Source organism: Neltuma alba, unplaced genomic scaffold, assembly GCF_004799145.2.
Source record: "Neltuma alba isolate B1F8T4 unplaced genomic scaffold, ASM479914v2 tig00011192_pilon, whole genome shotgun sequence".
In the NCBI taxonomy this organism is placed as follows: Eukaryota; Viridiplantae; Streptophyta; class Magnoliopsida; order Fabales; family Fabaceae; genus Neltuma; species Neltuma alba.
This window is the reverse complement of record NW_021635916.1, coordinates 2597-23785: the sequence shown is the minus strand read 5'-3', so window position 1 is coordinate 23785 and position 21189 is coordinate 2597. Positions and strand designations below refer to the sequence as shown.

General features: G+C 32.2%; 2 protein-coding genes, 1 long non-coding RNA gene and 1 pseudogene across 3 annotated transcripts; 2 read left to right on the top strand and 2 right to left on the bottom strand.

Moving 5' to 3' along the window:
* Nucleotides 1-380: 380 nt before the first annotated feature.
* Nucleotides 381-1291, top strand: LOC114762094 (uncharacterized). Its single transcript, XR_003742220.1, has 2 exons — nucleotides 381-474; nucleotides 601-1291. It is a non-coding gene; the product is annotated as an uncharacterized LOC114762094 (long non-coding RNA).
* A 2513-nt stretch (nucleotides 1292-3804) lies between these two features.
* Nucleotides 3805-10523, top strand: LOC114762095 (uncharacterized). The gene is made up of 4 exons (XM_028951557.1): nucleotides 3805-4550; nucleotides 8264-8845; nucleotides 8972-9263; nucleotides 10128-10523. Exons 1-4 carry the CDS (start codon nucleotides 3984-3986, stop codon nucleotides 10160-10162), a joined length of 1476 nt encoding a protein of 491 aa, XP_028807390.1. The 5' UTR covers nucleotides 3805-3983; the 3' UTR covers nucleotides 10163-10523.
* Nucleotides 10524-12941: 2418 nt separating this feature from the next.
* On the bottom strand, nucleotides 12942-13289 carry LOC114762093 (uncharacterized). Its single transcript, XM_028951556.1, has one exon. The coding sequence runs from the start codon at nucleotides 13287-13289 to the stop codon at nucleotides 12942-12944; it is 348 nt and encodes a 115-aa protein (XP_028807389.1).
* Nucleotides 13290-17993: 4704 nt separating this feature from the next.
* Nucleotides 17994-19704, bottom strand: LOC114762096 (toll/interleukin-1 receptor-like protein; annotated as a pseudogene).
* Nucleotides 19705-21189: the final 1485 nt, after the last annotated feature.

Sequence of the window (21189 nt, the reverse complement as noted above, 5' to 3'; positions counted from 1 at the left end):
TTTTTGTTAAGCCTCTTCTTAGATTTTTCTATGCTCACTGCTCTTGTTTGTTGATTAGCAAGGAAATTAGGATTCTTGTTAACGCTATTAATTTTTTTCCTGTTTAAGTCATTTGTTCATTGAACGAGTTTGAGTTTTAAAATGTCTTTTCTACGAGAGAAACAATAGATTTCATATCCTCTGTCTTCCCATCACGATTTCAGCTTATAAAGTGCACAAAATCAATCGATTTAATCACAGAGAAATGCCATTAGATTTGTAGCATTTGAAGTGGAGTCCTTTTTGACGTAACCGAGTTATTCTTGCCTTCTTTTTTTTATATAGTGTTGTGTTCATCTTGTTATCGCATTGAAATATATTGGCTATTGGCCTGTGACAGTGAACAAGAGAAGCTCAAATCTTCTTATTGTGAAAACATATCGAAATGACGGCATCGAGTTTCTGAAAGATCACGGCTTCTAAGTAGACGGGCAGGTTCATATATCGAAAACTCAAACCTTTTTTGAAGTTTTAAAATTCAATCATGACATCTCAGTAGAGTACTTATTTTTCGTTCTTGTGTTCTATTTCCTCCTCTCCCTTCTTTGCTATTTCAAGCAGCAAGTCCACTATTCAGGTACGATGTGAACTAATAGACTTGAATTTCAAATAAACTGATCCATTCACTTTTTTTACTATCTTTCAGTCGTTTGATTGAGGTATATCTCATTGAGTAGAATGAATTAACAAAAATATTTGTGTTTGAATTAAGACCATTTTGTCTGGTTATTCTCTTGGGGATATAGGTAATTTTGATATTTTTTATATTCGTATCCATCAAAACAAGCATTTGAGTGTTCTCCATTCAGCCTCGAATAAAAGCAAGATGTGCTATAAGGAGGAGTTGTTTAGATCAACGAAGTGGAAATATTCTCATATTAGAAATCAACACTTAATCATCATTATAACAGATGTTTCAGCATCAACCAGCCTACTACTTGCATAGCCAGGGTAACAAACACACACACACACACACACACACACTCACTCACTAACTCATTTAATCACTTCTATATGTGAGTCCTAGTGCTTGTTATTGGATCCCTTGATTGGACAAGTCCAACTATGTTTACTCTTTTATCAGTTCCAGATTTCAAGGTTATTTTTTTAAATTATTTGTTAGCTTTGTTTTTCAAAGGTAACATCTCATATGAAATAATGTTCTCTAGCAGAGGATTTGTTTTTGGGTTTCTCTCATTCCTATAGCAATACTTTCAGCTTGAAGAGAATGTCAGCCAAATTAGGCAGAGTATCTGGCTTTTATATTTATGTGTTATTACAAATTTATGTAATTGCTGAAATTTAAGTTGGCTTTGGCATTTTTAGTCCTTCTGACATTGGGTATGGACAAAAATGTTGTATTAGTTCATGAGTAGTTGGCAATTACTGGATTTGTGTTTTATTATTACTATTTTTTTTCAAAAAATGACTACTTACGGCGTCTATGCACTGAGCAACAGAAGCCGTAAGTCGTGACTTACGGCTTCTGTTGCTCAGTGCAACAGACGCCGTAAGTCACGACTTACGGCTTCTGTTCCTTTATGACAGACACCATAAGTCCTATCTTTCGCTTCTTTGCCTTCTACTACACCTCCAATATAGTAGCGAAAGCATATTTTTAACTGAAGCCAAAAGGGGTATTTTGCACTAGTGCGCGAATCACACTTGTTTGCATTCTGCTTGGAAAAGAAGTCAGCATTTTTATCATCATTTAGAATTCTTGATTAGTATTTTATTGTCAACCTTCTTTTCTGAATATATATATATATATATATATATATATATATAAAGAGGTGGCTATGTGTGTGTGTGTGTGTTTTTTTTTTTTTTTGGTAAAAGCTATGTGATTGCTTTTATCTTAAACATAAAATCTCAGTTCATTTTGTTATCCAAGCTTATAATTTTTTTAATAAATTATTTCTATGAATTACAATTAGTAATGAAGATTTCATCAATGAGAATAATTTTAATATATACAAATAATTAAGAAAGTTATTTTAGAAAAATCAACATATTTTTTGAAAATTTTTGTGAAAATTAAAATCTCCATAAAAATTTTATTAATAAGAATAATTCGATGAGCTTTTTATACACAGCAAGTATGAGCACTTTGTGGATTTTTTATGCACGGAGCACCACTACTTTGATTTAAATACTTCTCATCAGTAAAATTTTTAATTGTGGACTTTTCTCCAAATCTTTTACAAATAACTTAATAAATTATTTTTTAATTTCTATAAATTACTTATCTAATTTTACATTTAACACCAACGGATTATTTGGTTGGTCCTAATCGTGTAACCCCATTCTTAACAGAAAAAAAAAGACAACTTCAGGATCTTGTACAATGAATAATACTCCTCTAGTCCTTAATATAGGATCCAATTGTTGAGTTGGTTTTGATCCTAATATAAGACCCATTTCTCATATTTATCAATTTTCTCTAAATTACTCCATGGATACTCCCTCAACTATAATCAAATAGAAGAGGAAAAGAGGGTATTAAAAAAGATGATTATGGTGTTTTAGGAAAAAATGTGTCATATTTTTTATAATTAACTAACTTACCTAACTTTTTTAACTTAATTAAATTAGTTAAATGGGTTTTATATTAAGGGTCGGAGGAGTAATAGGTAAAAATGATTTTCGACTGAGCTTTCATAATTTCTAATTAAGATTCCATTATTTCTAAGTAATATTCGGTTATTTTCAAATCAATGTCCTTAAATGTGATTATTCCTCCTACAATGTCCCGATTTGTCATTTTCCCTTCTCAAAATGCATTTAAGTCTCCTTTCAATGTATGGTGACTTGAAACCGTATTCTCCAACTTATGAATTCATTTATTAATTATTAATATTACTGCCTTCTTCTCAGTGAATAGTAACTTTGTTTTCATGATACGGTTCTCTCAAAATATATTTAAGAATTAAGACTATTTTCAATGAACAGTTCTGAATTCTCAAATAAAAGCTAAGCTAATGCAATATTTTTCTATTTGCGCAAAACAAACCATATAAATTGACAAAAAGTATATTTAAATATAGAAATGATTAATTTGTAAGTCTTTATAGTTTTAATCAATTTGAATTAGGTTCCTATGATTTTTTTTTCTTTTTTATCATATCCTTATATTTTCATCTATTTTGAATTAAGTCCTCGTAGTTATTCTTCTTTTTATCAAATCCTTACAATTTTCAATTATTGTTAATTACGTCCCTGCATTTTTTTATTCTTTATTTTATAAGTTCTAATAACACTCATCTGTAAACATAAAATAGTATATATTACTTAACATTAGTTTATAAACCATAATATTTTATAAATAATAAACTATTATAGTAATTTTATTTTAATATTCTTTTAATTTCTAAATTAAACATATATTTATGTGATTTATTTTATAATTATAAATTTTATTTGTTTTTATAATTATAAAATTCGAATGATAATAATTTTATACATAAATTTAATTTATTAATAAAAAATATTTTTTCCTCCGATTTACAAATAGTGTAAGAGAAATATACACCCGGCTTCTCCAGGCTTCTTCTGCGTTGAAAATTTCTTTTCTTTTTCTTACGCTCACTGTACCGTCGTCTACTTTCCCACCTACCCTCTTAGGTCGTAGTCACCATGATATATTTATTATATATATAATATTATTTTCGCTACTATACCAACAAGAAAGAAACCCAATCTAACCCTTTTAGATATGTTCAACCTTTTTCTAGTTGAAAAGTCTAGAGTTCACACCTCTGTTTCTCCTTAACTTCCTCCTCATATAGAGCTCCATCAAATCAATCACCGATCTCAATAGAATAGTTTCTCTCTCAGGACTTTCCTCAGGCACGTTCCGTGCTATATATATTATATATGTATTAGACGTAGAATTATAGTTTTGCAGTTTCTTTCTGGCTTTGTGCTCCTGCGACATATCGGTGATGGAGTTTCTCGAGAAATCCAAAGCCGTAAAGCTTCGGAGCCACCTGGACAAGTACCTCGTCGCTGACGACGACAAGGTTGAGGTCCGGCAGAGCCGAAACGGGGCTTCAAGGAAAGCACAGTGGGTTGTGGAATTGGTGGAAGGGAAAGACCGGTTCGTGAGGCTGAAGAGTTGCAACGGCCGGTACCTGACCTCGACGACGATTCCGTTCTTGTTGGGGATGACCGGAAACAGAGTGGTTCAGGCGGATTTGGAGCCGGGTTCGGAGTTCACCCACCAGTGGGAGGTGATCCGAGACGGGTTTCAGGTGAAGTTTAGGAGCTGGTGCGGGACGTATCTCAGAGCGAACGGAGGAACGCCACCGTGGAGGAACTCGATCACGCACGATGATCCGTACAGTTCTTCGACTCAGAATTGGGTTCTGTGGGATGTAGAGAACGTGAAATTGCTTGAGGATTCTGATTCCTTCTCGTCGTCTGTCTCAGACGGTTTCTGCGTCTGGGAGCCGCCATCTCCGATGGCCGTCATCTCCGTTAAGTCGCCGATGAAGAATTCCCAGTTGCAGGTGCGTGTATACCAATACTAATTATTTATACATTTTTTCATAATAAATATCACTTGTTAATTTTGTTCTTCCAGAGTTCCAAGTTCCTTTCCTGCCTTTTTTTCCCCCATTTTTTTTTTCAGATTCAGTATTTATTGAAATGGTCTGATTCATATTGATTGATTTTTGTTGTTTTTCTGGTTTGGCCTATCGGTAGTTGAACGTTAGCTTGGAATCCTTTTTTGTCTTGCTTAAAAAAAACATTGAACTTTGAATCTACTGGTCAATCTCTAAGTCAACATATAACATTAAGGCCAAGCCATGACAGGACCGAAGTTTGTTGTTTTCGGAGCGTACAGTAAATAAATTTAGTAATTTAGGAATCACATTTTCATTTGTGGGGGAAAAAAAAGAATTAGGAATCGCTACATTGTTAATACTTGTTGAAATCATTTTTGTTTTATATCATCACTTAATCACTAGGTTTTGTTAATTTTTATTACTAGTTTTATTTTAGTTGTTGATAACTAATTCCACCTGAATTCTACAAAAAGTTGAATTTTGTAAGATTAGATATGTATATAATTTAATTTAATTTTATTTTATATACTACAAATAAAACTTTATAATTAGAATTGGAAGTAGTAATAATTTTACGCAACTATTAAATTTGAGGTTTTTTCATTGGGAGAATCATCCTTGAGCTTACATGTGACATGTGAGTACTAAAAAACAAAACTTTTTCATTTTGTTTATACTGGTATTTCTCAATTTTAAAAATTGTTTGTTTTAGAAAATAGCTCAATCCTGAAATTTATAATAGTAGTCTAATTAGATTAGGCTAAAATAATATTTAGCATCATGATGTTATTTTTTTAGTGCATACAATATTCATTGATATTATTTTCTAGAATTAAACACCATAATTTTATTTATGGTTTAGAGTGATGAATGCACTATAAATAGAATTAGGGTACTAGAAGCACTAGAACAAATAAAATTAAAGTGCTAGATAGACTATAAATAAGGGTACTAGATATGTCTGAAAAATAATGGATGCTACTCTACCCATTAAATTACTATGGAGGAGAAGGACTTCTCAATTTGTCCATAAAAATTGTCAATGCATTAAATTAAAAAAATAAAATATCAAAGAACCTAAAGAGCTACACTATGATCTACTCTTTTATGAACAGTGTAACTTCTTGCAAGTTTTATAAATGTATTGAATTTATAGATATGTTCCTAAGATTGGTGAACTTTTAATCTGAGATTATAAATATATCTCTATTTTAGACAATCGAAGTTTTCCAAATTAAAAAAAAAAAAGATTATCAAAGTTTTATTTTATAAATTATTTTCTTGTGGGTGATTCTGTGATTAAGATTAGTGGAATGGGTAATTCATATGGCGGATGACTTTTATATTGCTCCACTCTTCTCACCAAATTTTCAGCACTAACACTCTCACAGATTATTAAACGCACGACCTATTAACAACTATGAAATTCATAATTCTAGATAAGAAAACAAAACTTAATTATTTTCTTATTTTACATTTTATATCAATGCGTTGATATGTGTGTGTGTGTATGTATCTCCTTCATTTGCAATTACTGTTAATAGTAGAAATTACTCCTTTGTTTTCAAATATAATGCACTTCGAATGCTTATCTTACACAAACTAATAAAATTAGTTAAAATTAATTAAGCTAATTAAATTTGTCACAAAATATTATATTTTTTTTTCAAATTTATTACTTAAGAGTAGTCAGCTTTTGTTTCCTTATAAATCTTATATTTTTCTCTCATATTGCGATTACTAACAGAAATTTTTTTAATATTTAATGACCCCATAAAATTACTTACATTTGAGACCACTGAAACGTTAACAGATACCTGCCTTGTAGTATATGAATATTATCTTTCCTAAAATAAATGACCCAATAATACAAGAGCTAAATAATTAGTTTATAAATATTAAAAAATTAATTAAGTTAGTTATTTGTAATACATAAATGTTATTTATTTGTAATAAATGAATGTGATTTTTTCTAAAATATCCTTATTAATAATGTGTATTTGAATAAAGATTATTTAAAGAAAATAAATATATTAGAGACAAAATAGATTGAAATTTTGTATTTATGACCAATTTGAATCTTTAACTAATTTGTATATTAAAGAGTATTAGATTTCAAATTTGGACCTTACTATGTACACACGCATATGATGATTAGGTTCAAAAAAAATTTTAAATTAAAATTGTGTGGAGTGTTTTAGTTTGAAAAAAAAAGGGGTTGTGTGAGGAGTGAGTGTGGTGATAAAAGTCAAAAGAAAGGAGTTTCGTCTACGTTGCAGTAATCACTTTGGTGACTTTACGCGGCAATTATTGATGTGTCATCAGTGAACGATGCTTCCCTTCACAAGTTGGACAACAACGTGTCTTTCATTTCTCAACTGCCTTTTTAAGTACCACGTGATTGATATATGGCCCATTTAAAATAGTTTATAAATAGTTTTTTAATGGTGGTCTACAGAATACGAGGTAAATATATGAGAAAAGTTTTATCTCAACTTACGTGAAACATATTTATAAGTGATTTTAATTGTAATGGCAAACAAGGCCATAAATGTTAGTTAGGAGTTTATTTTGATGTAAACTATAATATCTTAATTTATTTTGTTTATCAAGTTTATAGCTTCTTCCCCAAACTATCTATATTGGGTGCATATGGTAACAAAGTTTATAACAAAACGTAATTCAAATGCAAATAATTATTAAAGAGAATATCTTAGGAAAATCAACAAACATTTTTTTACAAATAATTAATTAATTTAGTGTTTTTAATTTTTATAAATTGGTTTAATTATATCTACTTAATTATTTTAGATAGATAAAAGAAAGTAGTTAAATTGGCTATTTATATAAAAAATATGCATTGATTTTTTAAAAATATCCTTTCAAATAATTTGGAGAAATAAAGGGGATAAAATAATTAAAAATCTTATATTTAAGATTAAATTTAATCTCTTTACTTGCGCAGGGGATAGTAACACAAATTGGGTCTGTAAAATTTGTTTTTTGTGGAAATGTCTTACTATGTTTGTATTAGATAAAAATTTCAACAAGATAGGATGAACCGATTGAGTATAAAATTTTCAGTTTGCTCTGTAAATAATCTGAACACAACGTTTCTTTTGTAGAAACGTTGGACCCGCCATTAAACTTTGTCTTTCTTGCTGGTTGATTTTCCATGCCATGTCTTAATACGAATAATCTTCCATATTAGTAGTAGTTTTTCTTCGCAATGAAGCATTAGACCTGGTACTAGCTTGCTTCTTTCTACGTCCATCTTTCTCTTCTTTTCCTTCCTTCTAGTCCTCCTCCGTTCTTCACTATTAGCCTTATACTCATTCCATCCAGATTCTCACGCTTTTTTTAAAGTATCCATTTATATTAAATTAGATTCATCATTACTGTTGTAGATACAGGTATTTTTAGATTCTGTTGGCCTTTCCTCCCTTAGCTAACAGAATCAAACCTGAAAAAACTGTTTCTTCACCCACTGAGGAACTGATTCCTGTGTCACCATCCATTTTTTCATCTTCCTCACATCACACCAGAAGCTCTGTAACCACCAAGTGCTCGCTTTTCTTCTTATATATCAATTCAAATTATTGAGTTCCGAGCTTTCAAATTAGGCCGTTTTGAGTTCAATGTTCGTTTTACAGAAAAATTCCGAAAAGTTCATGAGCGGCATGGATTTCTTCCTGAACGCGAAGGCTGTGCGGCTCCGGAGCCACCACGACAAGTACCTGCTGGCGGAGGAAGACGAGGAGTCCGTGACGCAAGACCGAAACGGGTCATCCAAGAACGCCCGATGGGTTGTGGAGACAGTACCCGGATACGACTTCGTGATCCGACTCAGGAGCTGTTATGGCAAATACCTCACCGCCTCCAACCAGCCCTTCTTGCTCGGCGTAACCGGTCGGAAGGTGCTTCAGACTCAGCCCGGGAGGCTCGATTCGTCCGTCGAGTGGGAACCTATAAAAGACGGGTCTCGGGTCAAGCTCAAGACCCGGTACGGGAACTTCCTTAGAGCCAATGGAGGCCTGCCACCTTGGCGAAACTCCGTGACCCACGATATTCCCCATAGAACCGTCACACAGGATTGGGTCCTCTGGGATGTGGATGTCGTAGAGATCCATGTTCAATCTTCTCCTCGTCAGAATCCCTCGGCTCCACCTCTGCCTCATTCCGATTCTCTCGACTTCGAACCCTACACCAAATCTCTCCAATTTTCCAGGCAACAGGTATGCGATTACGATCCGTTAAATTTTTTCTGTTAAATCTAAGCTTTGATTTTGAGTTACCTAGACAGAATGATTGCAAATTTGTAGTTCCGTTTTGTGATGATTGGTTTTGAAATTGTTTCACAGTCGAGTGATTCGAATGTGAGTTCGCCGAGTAAAGCGGAGGGACGAATCATATACTATCATGTGGCTGAAGACAATGGTTCAGTGGAAGATGAAGGAATGCAAGGATATTCTCTGGTTTTCAAAGGGAGTGGAGTGGAAGAATTAACTCGTAAATTTGAGGAAGAGACGGGGCTTGAGGGAATTATCGTCTGTTGTCGTAGTCCTTTGAATGGAAAGCTTTATCCTCTTCGCTTGGATCTTCCTCCGAACAATGTCACAATGCAGGTCGTTCTGGTTCTTCCTGCTTCAACAGGTTAGTTTCCTTCCTTGTAATTGCTGAATCCATGTCTTGACAACCATTAATGGTTGAAGTTCCCTTTGTTATGCTTATAATGCTCAATACAACTTGCTTAAAGTTAGACTTTCAATTCCAGATGTTTTGCTAATTTGTGATTGTGGTAGGTGATCTGCTACCAAGTTAGTTACCTCAAATTTATCTCATGGACATTAAGCCAAATCATCTCTATAAAATCAAGTTAAAGAATTGGATCATGCTGATAATTTAATCAGTTAATTGTTTAACGATTTAAAAGAGATTATTGACAAGGATTGAACTCTACACTATTTGGTATGGGATTTCTCTTTCTTCAATATTTTATTTAGACTTTGTTTAGGATGATTTTCAATTTGAATGTGCTATCCAACACATCGACTTGATGCATTTAATATTGAACTTCAGAGTGCTAGTAAAACGGAGTAAAACTCAATTGTTATCTTCATGCTTAATATGAAATTCAATTCAAAAACTTGAATATTTAAGTGAAGATTGAAGAGTAGATTTAGCAATATCTGTAAAATCTCAGTTAGAGTGAAATCCACTAAGCAGACCCTTGAAGCCCTAATTTCTTTCTTTCTTCTCATCATACATTCCACAAAACCAATAGATCCAAACCCTTAAAATAAAGACTTCACTAGAGGCGGAATGTTAAATTTAAAATGGAGACGAAACTTACTGTTGGTAAACTGGTATTCTGGTAATCCTCTCTGTTTGGTGGCATGCAAATAGCACGTATCAAGTTGATTCCGTATGTTGCCTATTTTTCATTCTGGTGGGGTTTATATCTTCAAGGTATCTCTGTTGCCTCAGCATTTTGTTCTTGTTGATATGGTGTTTCAGTGGCACGAGAATTCGAGCAACAAGGTTTGCTGTGAGACGCCCAAGTTATTGCAATTTTGAATCTATTCAAATCCAAACAGCTATGTACATACTAATCCAAGCCGATTCAGAGTCTTTGTGGAAGCATTTTGGACTATGTGTTGCAAAGCCGCTTCAATGGAGATACCTTGGTAACAGGGGTCGTAATTTCAATACATCACATTATATACGTAAATATTTGGATGCTGGATTTTTGTTAAGGCTCATCTATAGGGTCTAGTTCTAAAATGCCTCATTGGTGCTGGGGAGTCAGTGGTTTGGAAAATTTCTGTTTTTTTTTTTAATATTTATATCTGTCTGAGTTGTATATAAAACCTTTTTAAATTAGAGAGTCGAATCCTTTTTTTTTTTTTTTTTTGTTTAATTACGAAATATGAACTTTGTCGGTAGCATTTTCGATCAAGCCTTAGTTGGGGCTTGTTGGTTGTTTCCCATTGGGAATATGTCTCGGTTCTTCCGATATTCTTTTATTATGCAGTCCATATGAGCAGAGAGGCCTACGTCGTGGTGGGTTTTTTTTTTTTTTTTTAAATTAGAAAGGCCCATTGTTAAATCTATTTCTCTCTAGATATAGATATCACACTTAAAACCCATTCTAATATGTTCTTCTTAACAAATACTTCCTCAATTTGTTATTATACTAGCTCTGGTTCTAATTATAAAAGCTAGTTAATTAATTTAAGGAAATTAAGAAAAGAAGTTAAGTTAGTTATTTGTAATAAATATGTATTATCTTTTCTAAAATATTTTTACTAATCAAGTGTATTAATTAGGGCTACCATTGGTAGAAGGACTATTTTGGAAAAAAAAAAGCATAAATATGAGGACAAAATAAATTAGGATTTTATATTTAGGACAAAAATAAAAGTCAACGAGGTCTTATATTAAGGATCGGAGGCAGTAAGATCTAATTTTTTAAATTGGTTTATTCTTTTTTATAAATTTTTTTTTTTTTTGGGTTTGTCTAAAAATCAAATGCATTTTTATCCCACTTTACCTTTAATCAATATACCCTCTCATTATCTTTTTTCCATTTTCAACGTATTTATTATTTTAACTAATTTTAATAGTTTTCTTAAACCACATAATATAGTTAAATAGTTAAGTGGGTTTTATAATAAGGGACGGAAGGAGTAAGAATTAATGTCTATAATTGAGAAAATTTTAAGGATCTAATTGAAAGGAGAAAAAAAAAACCATATTAGAAATTAGATAAAAATGCTAAAGGTATTAACCTAGTGGCATGGGAGATTGTGGATTTGATGCTGCTTGTAACCTAATGTGTCTTGATCTCTATAATATAATTCTATGTAACATTGAATTATATATCAATTTGTAAATTAGATAAATTAGATTGAAAAAAATAATATTACCTCCGATCTTTAATATAAGAGTTATAACTACTATTTGATAGAACTTTTAATCTATACAATTGTTATAAAGACTATTTTGAAAAAAAAAAGAATAAATATGAGAGATAAAGTGAATTAGGGTATTATATTTAGAACTAAATTAAGTGTTAAACTAACTTTTATGTTAAAGACTTGAGGTAATAAATATGAGAGATAAAATAAATTGATGTACTACCTCCGGTTTTAATTATAAGAGCTAGTTGACTAGTTTGAAGAGATTAAAGAGATAAGTTAAGTTAGTTATTTGTAATAAATTAGTATTATTTTTTCTAAAATATTCTAACTAATCAAGTATATTGGCTAGAACTACCATTGTTAGAAAGACTACCTTAAAAAAAAGTATAAATATGAGAGACAAAGTGGATTGGAGTCTTATATTTAGGATAAAAATAAAAGTCAAACAAGGTCTTATGTTAAGTACTGAAAGTAGTATTATATTTAAAATTAAAATGTAATACTCCAACTAGTAGCAAGGCCGAGGAGTACGCATATAATAGAGACATGAAAAATTAAGGGAGTAAAAATTGACGATGGGAAATTTCATAGAACACTACTAGTGGAGAATGCCTGTTTTGTGTAATAAGAATAAAAAAAGAATGCCTGTTTTTTGGATCATGATATTACACTTATATTAAGAATTGGAGGTAATAAATATAGGGGCAAAGTAAATTAATGTATTATATTTAAAATTAAAATATAATACTCCAACCAGCAAGGAGGCCGAGAAGTACGTATATAATAGAGACATGAAAACTTGAGGGAGTAAAAATTGACGATAGGAAATTTCATAGAACGCTAGTAGTGGAGAATGCTTGTTTCTTTGATCATGATACTACACTTACTGAACTAACTTCCAAAAACAGTCTTGAATGAATCAAGTTCGGCCGCAAAGGACGACCCGTCTATACAGCATCTATATCTTGATGTGATTTTGAGGGAAATTCCAACTTGTCCAAGACAAGTAACGCGCAAGACAAAGTTTAGGAAGGAAACATATCGCATTACAAATTCTCAGAAAGACGATGAATAATTAATAGTATATATATAATTTAAATGACAAGTTATATATACTCCTCCGGTCCTTAATATAAGACCCATTTAACTAATTTGATTAGATTAAGGAAGTTAGGTAAATTAGTTAATTATAAAAAAAGTGACACATTTTTCCTAAAACACCATAATCATCTTTCTTAATACCCCCTTTCCCTTTTCTACTTAATTATGGTTGAGGAAGTATTCATAGGGGTAATTTAGAGAAGATTGATAAATATGAGAAATGGGTCTTATATTTAGGACCAAAATTAACTTAAGAATTGGGTCCTATATTAAGGACAGGAGGAGTATTATTTATTTTTTTAAAATTTCATACTCCACGATACAAGCCGCGCCTACGGTTTTCTTGCTCATTTATGATCTGCGAAATTCGATGTTGTGTGGCTCTGAAATCCTCGCTGGCCTTTGGATGACATCCACGAATGAAGATTTGTTCTTTCAATCCCAGAAGGCGTTGATTTGTCGTATTGAGTTCCTCCCAGTCGTTTTGGTCATCTGTACGCGGAGCCTTCTGAAGTTTTAGATCAGCGAGCTCTTCTAGCGTTTTGCTCAGATCCTGCATGTCGTTTGGTGTCCCTGTACTTAAAGACCTCTCTAGTTTCGCTTGCGCCGTTTGCTTCAGCATTTCGATCTTCTCTTCCAACCCACCTATATGCATCGCTTTCAGCTTCTGTGACACATCTTCAGCTATTTTCTCTACCAATTCTGCTTCTGACCTAATTTAATTTCCATCAATTTAAACCTCATCAATCACTTATAAATTATAATTCATATAACAAAAGTACTTAATTCTCATATCAAAGTAGTTTAATTAATTAATGTGTTGAATTTATTTTCATTTTTCCATTTTGCATTAATTTAAAGCTTAGTATTTTGTACCACTGAGCGTTTGGATCAATAGTAAGAGTTGTTCCAGGTTAACCAATCCTTTAAAAAAAAAAAAGTTTAGTATTCTGTTAACCTGTACTGCTTTTATATTGGAACATGAGCAGGTCTTTTCTTGCATTTAATAGAGGCTTATTTAATAACAAATTATTAATTACTTCTCAAATTTTATAATTTGTCTTATAAATATGAACAACTAATTCTTCAAAATGCTGTCCTATAATAGGAATATATAAGAGAATAATAATTAAAATTTGTGGTGAATAACCAATAATGAGAGATGTAAAAAGCATTCAATTTCTAAAATTCAAATGGTGATGAGAAAAAGTTATGTACGGCTCAATTTGGTTTGACAATATTTAAATTTTGACTTTATTTTGTTTAATATCAAACAATTATATAAAAACATTGTTGAATAGAAGAAAATTATTGTGCAATCCCACATAAGCGACGTAGTAATTAAAAAGTCCACCAAGTAAGCATACATCTATTGTCATTTCCTGTATCAATATTTTGTCGTTCCATGCTGTGATACTTTTTAGTGATTGAATTGCTAATGTTGAACTACGACTTAAGTATAAATACCTGTTAGATGAACATTCCCAGCCAGAGATCTTGGCTATAGCAGCCAAAGCAAACCTCCAATGTTGGACCTTGCTCAGCGACGATTCCTTAAGCTCCTTCTCGTGGTGGACAAAAGCATCAGCAAAACACCCAGTCTGGTTTTGCACATGAGACGGATCTACATGGTAGAAAACAGGCACTATAATTTGGCCATGTTTTAACCTGCACTCCAAGATCTTCCCAAGTTGGTCCAAACACTCTTGGGAAGAAGCGTAGTTCTGAGAGAAAATGACCACAGAAAGCTTGGCTTCCTCAATGGCTTTCTGGGCACAGATTTTAATGTTCTTCCTGGTTAAAGCAGCTTGAAGATGGCCAGCAAAACTGTTGCCTATGTCGTCGCCTCTGAAGCTGAGGAACACATGAGAAGGAGAAGAAGGAGGAGCGGCAGGATCAGGAGGAGAGGCAGAGGAAGAGGAAAAAGAAGGCTTAGAGAATGACCAGTACTCCATTTAGTTGGGTTAATGAGCTACGAAATTCAAAACATGTAGATATAAAAAGATGTGAAGAGAGAGAAAGAGAGAGGAAATTTCGTGGATAGTAATAGGGTGTGGATTCTTGTGCTTTGATGGAGAAGAATGATGATTTGGTTGACCTGAGAAGTAGGGAGACGATGTTCCGCATCATACGATTGGACATATCTCTGCATCCGTACTACGTGTATTCTTTCATTTATCTTTTGGTGGGAGCTAGATAGCTAATTTTCTTAGATTAAGTCAAATAACTAAATTAATTATTTAAAAAAAAAATTTGCATTGATTTTTTAGGATACTTTTTAATTATTTATAATGGAAACGATCTCATATGGAAATCCTTCTTTGCAATTGATAGGAATAACTTGAAAAAAAAAAAAATTTAAAGGACAAAATGAATTGTGATGCTATATTTAAAACTAAAATAACCCTCTGAAAATTAGTTTATATATTTAGCATTGATAATATTGCTATAAAATAGATAGGCTTATGGGCCATGTAAACACCCAAATTAGCCAACCCAACTCACATCTACCGATAGAGATTGAGTTTAATGAAATAGGTTAATTCCTCACAATATGACAGATTAATGTTTAAATTTTTGTTGGGAGAGTTATTCACACTTAGGATCTGATAATGACTCAACCAAGATTACTTCTGTTAAGAAGAAAACTGTGTGTATGGAAACCAAAAAATAAAAAATCCAAGCTCACATGTTAATGCCGGCCCCCCTTCTCTTTCTGGTGTAAATAGCACCGATGATATGCTGTTTAACCTTTGACTTGATTAGTCGTGAAGTATTTATTATAATAATAATAATAATAAAATCTATAATTAAAATATTATCAACAAAAAGAGGATTTTTTGGCGGAGAGGTTTTTTCATTTTTATAGTTTAGGAAAATTATCATATTTTTTGGTGTAAAAATAAATTTAGTATCATAAATAATATATTATTTGAATAAAAGTAGATAACATATAACTTTGTATTTAATTATATTTATTGATCATATATATATATATATATATATGGAAACCAAAAATAAGTAAAAAGATCCGATCAGAAATATAAAATCATTGTTTTAATTCTAGGAGCTCACCAAAAAGCTGTCATGAATATTATAGGTTCCACAGCGTACAAGAAACTCCCATACTGGTCATGGCAATGGCAGCATGAGTATATTGACTTTCTGATTCATGTTGACTTTTTGATTTAGACGCGGCGTGAGAGTCGGATTTTAAGTTTTCCCAATTCCCATTTTTTTATTATAAAAAATTGACAAAAAATTAAAAAAGTTCATATCTCTGTGTATGTTGATTAATTATTGTTCCCACCCGCCCCATACTTCTCGAAATATGTACAAAAAACTGACTGAAAATAATTGATGCATAAGAAAGGATCAGAAGGCAGCGTCATATTCAAACATACTCGTCTAATCCTATTCATAAGACAGGAAGAGAAAATATTTTTTATTCTTATTTATAGGACATTAAAATAACTTTTTTGTATGAATGTATAATTTTACCTTTCATTTATTATTGTGTTGACTTTGTTTACATGAGGTATAATGTATATTAAATTAGGATAACATTGGGAAGTGGTTCAATTTTAAATGAGTTAATGAAGTTTAAAGTTTTTCTTAATTTGTGTGAAACATGTTGAAAGTGACTTATAAATAGGACTATTAATATTTTCTGTTACACTTTGATTTATATTTTTCCCTTCACTTTTGGTCACAATTAATGTGCAATAATTGAAAGACCCATATTCCAATATGTTCATACATTCAAACTGGCATTCACAGTTTTAAATTTTGTCGGCAATAATTTTTGTTCAGATTTCAATTTGAGTTGCGTGAAATCTTAGCGTGAAAAATGCCCCGTTAAGTTAGTATGAATCGATATATTAAAGATCACAAATTTTGACTGGTATTATATGTGTTTTTTTTTTAAAATCATGGTCGGTGTATATATAATAGTGAAAAAAATTATTAAAGGAAATTATAATAATATTATGTTATTAATCAATATCATCCAATTTGCCGAAACACTGATTTTATAATTCAATGGTCGGGTCATGGATTCATGGTTGAATCAGTTATCAGCCATAAAGAAATTAATATATTTCAAATACATACACTTCAAATAAAAAAGCAAACCATAATAATAAAAAGAGCACATTTAAATAAAAGTGACATATATGGTAAAAAAGGGGAACATATCCATTAACACTTAATAGTCTTCAATCAAAATGCATATTTTACTTCATAATTTATAATTTCTAGTTAGAGTATATATACATACATATTTGTTATTTTCTTCCTTGTAGTAATTGAGTTAATGTTAATTGAATTGTACACTTGTGGAATCGAGGTTTAACTGCTGGCTAGCTGGCTGCATCTCTTGTGCAGTAAATATTAAAAAAGAAAACATAAACTTTATACATCAATTAACAAGCATAGAAAATGGACTTTTTTTCTTATTCCAACTGTTTAACCGGTGCAGAAAAGTCATATTTTTTCTGCTATGCATAGGTATCTTTTTATAAAAAGTAATTTTATTTGAGACACTATCGAACACTGAATATGAGTACATCTCCCAGCATGAATTTAAATCTTAGTTTGTTATGTTATGAGAGACTAGTTCTTTTCATTAGACTTAACCCTCATTGCTAAGTCATAATTTTAATGTCAGTTGCACATGATAATCTATGTACGTAGAAAGTAAATAATTTTTTCCTTTACTTTTTTCACACTGATTAAGTACAAATAATCTAAATTTTTTCGCTAAAGTGGGTTTGGAAAGACTTTCTATGCCCATTGTATTAATTACAAAACCGATATAAAAATTCTTTTTTTTTTTTGTGAGAGAAATTTTAGGAAGGAATCGGGTTCACCCACAATCTAAAGGCATTGGGGCGCCTAACTTTTATGTCCCGCTTGGTAGGAGGCATTGAAAATAAGGATAGGGATTGAAATTGTAATCAGAAAAAATCATTAAAATAATATTTAATATTAATATATGGGTTTGGCTAATCTTATATAACAAGCAATCTTTTATGTAAGCACTCTTTTAATAGATTTTTTAATCCCAAATCTAATTATATCCTGAATTTTCAATGCTTCTTAACAAACATAACCTTAATTCACAGGCTGGTTCTACCCTCGCCTCCTTGGATTCCCGCTTCACTTAGCTTTGGGATGCTTCTTCCAATGTTACAACATGCTCCAGAGTCAAATCCGCTCCCTCAATGAGAGTCAAATCCGCTCCCTTAGTGAGCGTGTTGAACCCCTTCACCCAAGCCACGGATTGGGGGGGGGGTCCATTTTTCAAACCTCGCAAAAATGCCCTTTTGCCCTCGTGTAGTCAACTATGTACACAAACTTACACAAAGTGAAGAGATATGCATCTTATTAAACCAAAGATATTAAATTTCTGCTTCTAATTAAAGAAACAGGATCATGAAACTGATCATTACACATTCAAATTTATTACTACCAAACCTTTCACCAAAATGAAGAATAAGAACAATAATAATAATGAAATTTTTCTGGGGTTAAATCCCTCGGTAGATCCCACGCCTACGATTCTCTCTCTCTGCATTAATCTGAGCAATTTGGTGTTGAGTGGCAGTGTAATCTTCCAAGGCCTTGGGATTACCAGAGCGAATCAACTTCTGCTGTTTCAGCTGCAAAATCCTCTGGTTCGTCACGTCCAGTTCTTCCCAATCCTTATCATCGTCGGTTCTAAGGGCCTTGTCCAGTTTCAGATTGGCCAGTTGTTGCAGGGTCTCTGTTAGATCTTCCATGTCGTTCAAATTGCCAGTCCTCAGACACTTCTCCAGCTTCGCCTGTGCCATCTGCTTGTAGGTTGCTATCCTGCTCTCAATCCCGCCATTGTTAATTGAGTCAAGCTTCTGCAACACATCAATGGCGATCCTCTCAACTAGCTCCGACTCCATCCTACAAAGTTCAAGATTAAGGATATCTCATAAATACATAAACAAATACTACCTCTGGTCTTAATTCTCATTTATGTAGACTATAAACAAAATATTATAATTAGGATCAAATAAGATCTTATAATTAGGACAAGAGGTAGTAGATACATACATAAGGATTTGGGGTGTTTATCTTATGAGAAACAAATGATGTAGTTTTAAACTTTTTATGAATTTTAAAAAAATTGTATCTAAATTACACAATTTAAGAGTTTTTTAAAAAAAAATCGTAAAAAAAATCATAATTGTACTGTTTTTTTTGTTACATAAAATTTTATTATTTTAGATAAAATTTAGTGATTAAAAAAAAAAAACAAGAAAAACATGAGGGAAGTGGGGGCAATATAGGAGAGAGGGAGCTAAGCAAGCTGTTAATTGAGATACTAAACGTTCTGACCTCTGGTAAGGACACCCGTTCGAATTTAGGAAGTATACTTGTTAGAAGAATTTTAATCTTAATGCTTTCAACCCCATAGAGATTAGTTTTAACTTCAACTTCAAAGTGACTAAAATACTCTAACTTAAAAAAAAAAAATAGAAATATAGATATACGCACAAACCTAGTGACCAAGCAATCCCAGCCAGAAAGGTTGGCTGCTTCAGAAAGAGCGAGCCTCCATCTCAGGACCTTGTTAGGGTCAGTGGCCATGAAACGGCGATCATGGCAAGCGAAAGCATCGGCATAGCTTCCGGTCTGATGTCTAACGTGTGTCGGTTCTATGTGCTAGAAGATGGGAACCACGATCTGTCCTTTGGTTCTCTTACACTCCATTATCTTAACTAGTTCATCTAAACACCACCTTGAAGAAGCATAGTTCTGAGACAGAACTACAACGGAAACCTTGGCTTCTTCGATGGCTTTTATCAGCGCCGGCGATATCTCGTCGCCACGCTCGAGCTCGTAGTCGATGTAGGTCCTCACTTTCAGCCTGCTCAGTGCTGCGTGAAGATGGCTCGTGAAGCTATAGCGTGTGTCCTCGCCTCTGAAGCTGAGGAATACGTCGTAGTTTTCGACTGAGATTTTTGGGAATAATGGAGGAGGAGGAGTTATGTTGAAGGATGATGATGATGATGAATATGCCATGGAAGCTCGGGAAGAAACTTTGAGAGATATATGATCAAAGTTAAGATTTGAGTTTCTGCATTAAAAAAAAAAAAAAAACAGTAGAAAGGCAAAAGTTTGCTTCCAGCTACAAGAGTTGCAGAAAATTTGAAGTCAAAAGTTTACGCTATGCGTGTGGGGCTACGTTTCATCAAGGAAGCTTCTCTCTTGACTTTGCGATGCTACTTTATTTATTTATTGGGAAAATTAACTTGCGAGTTCTTATAATTTTATTTGATATAGTTTTTTTCCCCCTTGGTTACCTATTGCTTTCTTCATTATATGTGGCTGTCTCTATACTCACATAGTCTGTTAATTAATTAGATTTGATATATGTGAATATTGATTAAGCGACAGGTAAATTGCCATATAATACAAAATAGAAAAAGTGAAAGTAAAATGATGAAATATAATTTGCTTAGATTGAGATTTAGAAGTATATTCCATGATTATAACTGCATAATACTCCTCCGTCCTTAATATAGGATCCAATTATTAAGTTGGTTTTGGTCCTAAATATAAGATCCATTTCTTATATTTATCAGTTTTCTCTACATTAACCCTATAGATACTCCTTTAACCATAATCAAGTAGAAGAGGAATAGGGGGTTTTAAGAAAGATGATTATGGTATTTTAGAAAAAACGCGTTATATTTCTTATAATTAACTAACTTACCTAACTTTCTTAATATAATCAAATTAGTTAAATGTATCTTATATTAAGAACTGGAGGAGTAGCAGTTTAAGAAGTATATATTACAGTTATCAAGAAGCTGTATTGCCGTGATGATACAGCTGATTTTGGGCTTTTGTAAAAATTAAGGAACTCACTCATTTTATAACTATTTTTTTAAATGCATATGTATCTTTCTATTACAGGTAATCCTATTCGATACAATATCAAGTATTAAATGTGAGTACTTCTCCAGTGGGACTCATTTTATAACTATAGTTTGTACGTCAATAGACTTTTTCCCCCAAAGTGTGAAACTAATTGAGAAGCATGATCACAAGTGCATAATTGTACTTTATTTTATTATACTCCTCCGGTTCTTAATATAAGACCTAATTGTTGAGTTAATTTGGTCCTAAATATCAGAAAGATTTCTCATATTTATCAATTTTTTCTAAATTACCTATATAGATACTCTCTCAACCATAATCAAGTAGAAGATGGAGAGAGGATATTAAGAAGATAATTATGGTGTTTTAGGAAATACATGTCTATTTTTTATAATTAACTAACTTCTTTAATCTAATCAAATTATTTAAATAGGTCTTATATTAAGAACCGGAAGAGTAATATATATCAAAGATAATTTCTCACAGGAGCTTGCAGTTTTAAAATGACAAGAAAATAAAAAATATATAAAAAAAAATATGACAAGAAAATTAGTTGCCGGCACAAGTGGCAGGATATGCGGCTATTCTGTGTTTGGTCTGGGCTTTAATAGTAATGTGTTTTCCATTACTGGTCC

Bases quoted from the DNA above. Each gene is read 5' to 3' on its own strand.
- LOC114762093 (XM_028951556.1), bottom strand. From the start codon at position 13,289: ATGCATATAGGTGGGTTGGAAGAGAAGATCGAAATGCTGAAGCAAACG.
- LOC114762095 (XM_028951557.1), top strand. From the start codon at position 3,984: ATGGAGTTTCTCGAGAAATCCAAAGCCGTAAAGCTTCGGAGCCACCTG. The intron at 8,846-8,971 runs GTATGCGATTAC...ATTGTTTCACAG, and splicing joins TCCAATTTTCCAGGCAACAG to TCGAGTGATTCGAATGTGAG. The intron at 9,264-10,127 runs GTTAGTTTCCTT...ATGGTGTTTCAG, and splicing joins GGTTCTTCCTGCTTCAACAG to TGGCACGAGAATTCGAGCAA.